General features: G+C 34.2%; 1 protein-coding gene across 1 annotated transcript; it reads left to right on the forward strand.

Annotated features, from left to right (window-relative positions):
• The first annotated feature begins 3,055 nt into the window (after positions 1-3,055).
• On the forward strand, positions 3,056-5,087 carry LOC128241795 (uncharacterized). Its single transcript, XM_052958879.1, has 2 exons — positions 3,056-3,245; positions 3,798-5,087. Exons 1-2 carry the CDS (start codon positions 3,114-3,116, stop codon positions 5,076-5,078), a joined length of 1,413 nt encoding a protein of 470 aa, XP_052814839.1. The 5' UTR covers positions 3,056-3,113; the 3' UTR covers positions 5,079-5,087.
• The last annotated feature ends 4,008 nt before the right edge of the window (positions 5,088-9,095 follow it).

Below are 9,095 nucleotides of genomic sequence, written 5' to 3' on the forward strand. Positions count from 1 at the left end.
CAATATGGCGCGATGAGATATTGCGCTTTTATGTCCACCCGATACCTTAATATACATTTGAGTGACCTGTGTTGAAAGGGGCTCATTTTACTCACCTTAATGAACACCAACCAAACAGCAGATCGCAGATACTCATATAAACACAACTTTGTATATTTGTTTTAATCCGAGTAGCGTTACTAAAGCCTTTCATTAAACTATTACATTTAAGTTATACCGTAACATTATTTTATTTTTAAAGAATGCTCTAATTTGAACTACTTGATATTGTTTCATCATTGAACCAATTATTGTGTTTAAATTTCAAACCAAAATATTGTTAACACTTCCCTATAAAACGGGAACAAGTCTTTTTAATTGGCTCAAACTGAGTTATTTAACTTTAATTTCGGTGTGATTAATCAATCTGAAACCGTATGGCCGCCAATGTGTTGTAGTAGAATATTTTAAATACTTGTATTCTCATATTCTTCAGTTTTTTGAGAACGAGTAAAGATCATTAAATTTAAATGAACATCGTTTGATCTCCTCCGATTTCAATACATGTATGTGATCTCCTCCGATTTCAATACGTGTATGCAAGACCAAGATCGTTTAACAGCCCAATAATCGTAGCCAATCACATAACACCTTATTCAAATTTGCTTTCCGTACCATATAAACGGGGTCAGTCAAGGACGGGGATGGGGAGGTGTGGACAGTTAAGCCTATTTTCATTTATGAAGGTGACTTACTATTGTCACAGTATATTGATTTTAGAAGCAAAATAGTTAAACAATTCATTATGAGGCAATACGATATATGTTTGCTGGTTTGAGTGTATTTTACTTGTATGCAGTTAAGTTTATTCACAGTCTGAAAAAAATGAGCAAAATTCAAACTAAGAAATAATTAAACTGTTCGGAACCGTCATCGTGACTTTCAAGAATGACCGTTTCTTCGATAAAAAAAACACGTAGCGCGCTTCGCTAAGTTTATTTGATGATAAAGTACGCATACATTACGTCTCAACACACTCCTTCTTAAAACAAGCAACTCCGTTTGCATTGACGAGACGAGTTTATTTGTGGCTACAACAGATACAAGGTGTAGACAACAAACACAACATACACGCACAATATTGTACTATAATTATTTACTTTTTGCATGCATATAGGAGAATGCCATCAGGTTTACGTAATATCATACATAATGTTATCTTCTTATAACATGTACGTAAAATCACATATATCACCCCAAACCGAGCATGTCACATATATCCCCCAAACCGAGCATGTCACATATATCACCCCCAAACCGAGCATGTCACATACATCATCCGAAACCGAGCATGTCACATATATCACCCCAAACCGAGCATGTCACATATATCACCCCGAACCGAGTATGTCATAATCCTAGCGAAAAGCATAGTATGGTTCTGAATACAAATAACTAGCGCATATAAAAATAAGGTCGGGCATTATTATCTGGGATACTGGCCGTAAAGGATAAACCTCGCTTGTCGTTTTTGAATGTGCAAGGAAAATTGTATTCGTAGCAATGAGCGAAACACGTTTTAGTGTTTCTCAGACTATCCATTCAAATTTTAGACAGCGAATATATCTGAACATGCTCTTCGTAACAAAAGTAAATCACTTATCTGGAAATATCAACATTATAACACTCTACCAACATGTATAAGGCCGCAAAAAAAAGATATAAAACTTGATGTTGCCCCTACAGCAGTCTCGATAGAAATGACCACCACTCACTATAATCCCCTAAATCATGCCATTTACCAGCGCTAAATAGTGCCATCCACAACACTAACCAAACCAGCTTTAGTCAGTCGATTTTGAGACAATTTTCCTTTATACAATATAACGCGGAAACTGTATTTCCTTTTAAAGGACTATACACCAGATTGGCATCACAAACGTTTTTTTTTTTATTCTGTATCAAATCTCATGACAATTATTAAATGAATTTTTTTACTCTTTGATATCATACTTGTAAAAGAAATACCAAAATGTAAAAACATATCGAGTCGAAGACCGGATTCAAACCGGTGTCGCCAAAATTGCTGATAACATTGTCTAGCCAATCACTTATATGGAATAAATTCTACTATGTAGACATACCTAGTAATCTTTTTTAATGGACAAATACTAAATAAAATGCGAAAAATAAATTAATTGTGAACTATGTGGTACTTCAGTAAGTTAGTTTCATTGCATTGTACACATCGATACCAAGTTTATGTCAGTTTTCGATTATTTCCTTTTTAGCTATTTTATCATACGGAGTTCAGTCCCTTTAAGACTTTCATCATTTGAACAATAAATGTTAAGCATTGATACATTTGATGTATGCTTTCTGATGATACAGGAGAATTTTCAGTGAAGTAATTACTATGTATTTCTGTTCCAAACAATGAAATATCATTTTAATATCATCACTGCTTTGAAACGTAAGCCCGCGCTCAATTCCAAATCATTCGTCAGCACGCACAATGCTGGGACACAATTTCAACGACGTTATTTTCAAAAAGACGTTTCATTTACAAGCATTGTAAGTCGCATTTGGAAAAAAACTTATTTATATCCTTTTTAGAAATATACTAGTCAGATTATATATTTATTTCCGTGTAATATCGCAATAAATTTAACGTCGAAAATCCCAGACTAAATATTAAGGTTTGCATTGACTAAAGTATTGCGATCTTAACGATAAACAAATGAGTATCATCTTGATGATTTAAACTTTGCAAGAGATATGTGTTTTAGATATAGACTGCATACCCATAATACCAAGAGGACAGTAGTTACCGTATCATTTATTTACTAAGATTAAACATACACCACCCAGTAAATAAACATATAAAATAATGAAATCAAAAAACGAACAAAAAACCTTTCAGATTACAACTATATAAGAAGCGTTCTTCTGCATAGTCTTAAGTGTCTGTCAGAAGAACATTGAAGCGCGTCCAGGACTCGGAAAAGTGATTTTATGGTGGATTATACCATATGCACCGAACATGGAGATTATACGCAGTGTTTTTTTTGATTCTGACATATTTTGTTGTTAGTTGCCTCTGCAATTCGACAACAAGTCCACTTTGCAGGGAGATGAAACCGTGCACGAGTGACTCAGGGAAGAACGGAATGTGTCTCCATGGCACCTGTTATACTCACGTAGACCCTGAAACAAGGCACTTGTCAATATTGGTAACAGCGCAATATCCGGCTGATACACTTCAGGTACAGTAATAATCATTTGAAACTTAAATAATTAGTTTAATGTTATCAGTTAGGTGATCTCATATTAGCCGAGATATTTATCTGACGTCAGCAGTTTTAGACTGAGGACAACTCGGCCATTATAAAACCACCTTATCAATGATCATTATATTAACTATTACATATGCTAGGACATTTTAATTCAAAACATGACTTTACCTACCTTGCCATACAGTCAATAAATAATAGGCTTTATCCGCTTTAATTATTTTATTCATTGTCTACATATACTTATTTACTGTGATTTACATGTCATATATTACAAGAACTACGATAATTGGAAACATTAATTATATTTTCTTACCGTATTCGTATATGTAACGAGTGCAATACATCTTGCAACAATCTGTGATTATTTCAATTTACTAACAAATGTTCTGAATATTAAGCATTATACGGAATAATGGCGGGGAAAAAGAATCATATCGAACTAAATGCAATAAAAACCAATATAAACATGTATAATTATATATTTTATTTCTAAATAAACTCATACTATTAATAAAAATCTAGGCTCACGGTGGACGAAGCCTGTATATGCGAGGCAACGGACTTGGCTTATCGTGGAACAAGGGCATTGAGATGGGTCGGTCTTCCAAAGATACTTGGACCATGCTGTTTAACTACAAGTCTACCCCAAAGGGTTTTCAATGCGAACCTTGTTATGGCGACGCTGTGCTGCCCAATAAGCTCCTGCAGTTTCGTATCTTTGTAGACGACCATAATGACATGATGGGTGCCAATTTTGCCCTCAAGTTACCTGTCTCAGCAGCTTCAGCGTATTTTAAGACAAGACCTGAGTTTGTGTTTCATCCTTGGTTTTACACTAACTCCGGCAGTCTAAACAATTTGACTGTGGCTTCACAATATATAGGAGGTCGAAGAGATGTTGCCGTGTGGCGTCCGCCAAGCTTTTTGGAGAATCCTTTCAAATCATATCCTGTTGTCATTGTCTTTGACGTCGGACCTAATGAAGCTGGATCATTTAAATATATATTTGATGAATTGGTGTATCCAACGCAAGTATCCCAAGAAGCCATCGTAGTTGCCTTTGGTGACTACAAGATTCAAAACAGGGAAACCTTAATGACACCAACGAGGGCAGTTGACCTTGAGTGTATTAATGGCACATTCGAAGACATGTGTGGATTTTGCTTGCCGGACATTCGTACTTTAAATGGAACTCAATTTCAACAACTAATGATCAATAAGTGTGGTAAAAGAACCCTAGTCGGTGGCCTAGGTGAACAGACGCTCGACTTTCTTATTAACGAAGCTATGCCAGAAGCCAACAGGTCGTCCTCTGGAAGAATCCAGCCCGGTAGATATGGCATCCTCGGCTACTCCCTTGGCGGTCTAATGTCATGTCATGCAGTTTGGACACGACCTGCTGTATTCTCCTTCGCTGCATGCATGTCGCCTTCGTTGTGGTGGCCACTGAACAATGAGACAAATGACCTCTGTGATTTTGATTTTAATAACAAAACTTTGACGAACCCTGAATACGCTGTAAATCGACCACCCCAGAGAATCTTAATTGATTCTGGGGGCTTAGAGAATGTCAAGCCGTACAATTTAACACAGGCCGCAATCGACGCGGCCCATGCCATATCCTCGCATGAGAATTATAAGCTGGATGAAAATGTTTGGATCGAAATCTCGCCATCGGGGAGGCATACCATCCTTCAGAGCTTAAGGAGAATGCAAAATGCATTTAGTGTACTACTACCAATAGAAGGGGAGGCAGCCATGCCTGGTCAACCGGAACCTATCGTTCCTGGTTTAGTTGGATAGTAGCTTGTATGCATTGAAATAAGATATATATATATATATATATATATATATATATATATATATATATATATATATATATATGTTTTGCAAAAGCGCTTTTGTTATTGAATTGCCTATTGTCATATTAGCTTCAAACAATGTTGTATTTAGTTCTTTGAAATATTAGCAGACCATTGTTAAAAGTATCTTAAATAGTTATGAAACTGTATCTCTATTTTCTTACTAATAATAGTAAAAACAACAGTAAAGTCCCTTATAACTATCTATAATGTGAATATTACTGTGAGACAGAAGAATCGAATGATTCAAGTGTCTTATTATGTTCAGTGTGATGTTTAACATTAATAGTCACACTGACACTCACAGTTATATTTAATCGTTGTCCACAAAGTCATTCTGTGTCTTGATTTGTGTCTATAGAGATAATACTTAAAGTTAGTTATAGCAGATGTTGTATATATTATGATTGTCTTAATGTTGTCGGTTTGAGCCAATAAGATAAGAAAATGCTTCAAATACTTTAATAAAAAGCGACGTTTAAGCACAGTTTCATTGTTTTGGCCTTAGTAACAACACCAAAATCGTATTATTATGGTCCAAGATTATTTTGTTTTTATTAATCAGATAATGACAGTCTAACATTTTAAAAGTCAGGGAAATATAGAACACTTTCCTCTGAAACCTCAATTTTATGAGCAAATTTTATCTTCAAAATCAAACGGTAATTTCCCTCCATTACGGTGACCGTTTTCATTACTTAAAATACCAGCTTTAAATATATTTATGTTAAAATTTGAATAAATGCACCGGTCATTGGTGTTTAATATTTGACGTTTGAGTGTTGGTCGCAGGGTTTTCAGCTATGTTCATTAACGGTTTGGGCTGTAAATAAAAAAGATAGAATCATTTTATTTTATTATTTGTTCTTTTATAATGCATTCTTTCATCCAAATGGGTGGTGATCATTCTGTCTGTTCCAAATATGCGCTGGTCTTTGCGATATGATACGTTATTTAAACATGTGTTCAGAAGGTGTTTAGAAGACCGGTTAGCTCAGTTGCTGTGCTTTTGGACTACACCATTTTATTATGCATTTATAGTTTTAATTTTGATTAGCATCATGAAATTCGATATTATCAATTGCCATATGCGTTGGCAGTGATATACTGAACTGCAAGGGAAGTAACCGCTGGAGTTTTGCGTGACAGCAGTTTAAAGTCACACAGTGTTGTTTTTGTTTATGTACTATTGAATTCAATGTTACTTTCGGTTCTTAAAATCGATTACCACAGAAACTAATGCTCTGGACATTTTTATTAAGAAACGGCTTTCATTGGAACAAAATCAACCGATTTTATACTTTGGAATACACTTTGCTCTTGCGAATGCTCTAACGTTAAATATAATTGTATAAATTGCCCCGTAATTTGAACACAGTGTTGTTATTTATTTTCTGCTCTTTCTTGATTGCATGCGTCTAAGCGACACACCCTACCACCGGTTGCTCAAACATATTAGTTTAAAGCGAATGATATCATTGTAATTTTAACCTATGTTATTCTTGTATAAATCTAGAATAAATAAGATACTGCTACTCAAATGGCAGTAAGTATGTTACTCTATTTAAAGTAATGGTAAACCAGACTTTAAACAACCCGAGCTAAAAGGGCCTTTAGTTTGTTTATAAATTGCCTTTGTTTAATACGAATTGTGATTAGTAGGGTATTTACATGCCGTCGTTGTTCGATACCCTATCAGTATTGTTTTCTCTTAATATTTATGCAAAAAGGTACAGAAACATGCTCAGTAGCAAAAAGTTTAAACATAAACCCGGTTTAGTGGCAATGGGCAAACACCAAAGACATAGAACACAAAATCACAAACAAATCTTAAGACGGATAAAATGTTTAAATTCATGACAGTTGCTTTGATCCTGTATACCTGTTATTTTAAATTGATGGGCATGACGTTTGACATATGACAACGGGTGTATTAATTAGTTGCATAGGTATTTACACGATGTCTTCTCAGTATATCCAATACGTTTGGCGAGGAATATTAATGTATCCAGGGCCTATCATTCGATGGTAAACAATGTTCATGTAAAATAGTATTGTTTCTGTTTCTGACAAGTCATCCTTATATCATTTACATCATGCTTTAATACCACTGTTCTAAAACTGAACCCAAGTAGTTAAAATACTTAACTAAAACACGGTTAATGAAAACCAACAATTAGGAAGTTATAAAATGTAACTTTGCAATCGGTTTGATGGAGACTAAACCCTTTACTAAAACAGGCCTAATGTATTTTAAGTCCAAGCAAAGGTGATCTTCAATGGATTAAAAATCCTTTTTGTGCAAATTATTTTGTTGTCATGTCTCTAACTTGATCAGTATTACATGCAAAATACGACCATACGATAGTATAATATTTGCATGATTCGTGATATCAACGTGTATGTATATAAGAAATATAAGCATTTAAACCTTTTAGGAATGGTGTACTGTGTTCTAAATTGTAAATAGACAGTCTATAAACTTTTAACAACCGAACATTATATTGCTAGTTGCTCTTAGGTAACCGGGCGTTCAAAAAAATGTGTTTTAAAGAATCGATGACGAATGTCCATCTATCGTGTATGTTCTTAAATAAAATTCATATGAATAAAACATAACAAATATCAAATTAACATCAAAAAGGCAAACAGTACATGGTTTTAAATAAGAACTGGGAATACAACATATGAATTTAATGTACTCTAGAATTCTTTACAATGGCAAGCTATACAGCATTGTTTTATGTGAAATAGAGTAAAGTAATAGACACCCACATTAGAAATTGTTAATAATAAACATTAAGTTAGTTCATTAATGAGCGACTTCATAATATGTAATGACTAAATATTTTATTTATTTTTAATTAAACATTGATAGTATACTTAATATTGGAAAGTTAGGGATGATATATTTTGGCTTTTTAAAAGAGATAATGCATTCCTTTTTTTGTTGTATGTTTATTAAATAACAATATATTGTGTTTTGATGGTAAAGAAAAATAGTTTGAAAAATGTATCGCCTTTCTCTTTCACAATCTGTTATTATATAATGCCGGTCGTAGCTAACAGGGCAATTGAGCAATTATTGAATGCATGGAAAGATTACAAATTGAAATGCAAATTAAATAATAATCAGTATTTGATTAACAGTTTTAAGTTCATGTTTCAAGCAGTTTTAATACAGTCCTAATACACGGAAAAAACATACGGAGCCAAAGTAATGACGTCTGCTTGTATATTAACATGAAAAGCGTTATAATGTGACAAAATGTATACGAAAACTACAGAAACAAGCTCAGTAGCAACATGTTTAAACACAAACCCGGTTTAATTGCAATGACTAAACGCCAAAACCATAGATTATAAAAAACAAAGAATCACAAACAAGAAACATGGAAGAACAGCACAAAACTCCACAAATAACACAGTGCATACATACTATATATAAAAAAACTAGGTATGATTATCAATGAGTGTTAGGTACCGCCTTGGAACGGTCAGTACAATGTAAATTTATTTGGGTTTAAACAAGTTTAAGAGCACAAACCTCATTCTCATCCCAACAATCCTTAATAATGAAAAATCTTATCAAAGAATGCATTTACTAAAGTCCAGGCCTAATAGTGCAGTGGTGAGCGCACTCGCGTCTCACGCAGGCGACCTGGGGTCGATTATTGGCCTTGGCGCATGTGAATTTGGTCTGTGGTCACCGAGCCGGAGTATTAGGTTTCCTCCAGGTACGCCGGGTACTCCGGTCTCACGAGAATGATTAATATAATGTTGTAATAAATTGTTTCACAATCGTTGTAAAATATATAAGGTTCAACTTATTGTCAACTGTCAAATTTGTTGAAAGTTATACTAGGAGCCAAAAAAGACCAATGCAATGTTTTTGAAACTTAATATATCCAAATTCATCAGCACAACTGGCACTAGTGACCACAGCTACAGATTAAAA

This window comes from Mya arenaria, chromosome 7 (assembly GCF_026914265.1).
Source record: "Mya arenaria isolate MELC-2E11 chromosome 7, ASM2691426v1".
Lineage (NCBI taxonomy): Eukaryota > Metazoa > Mollusca > Bivalvia > Myida > Myidae > Mya > Mya arenaria.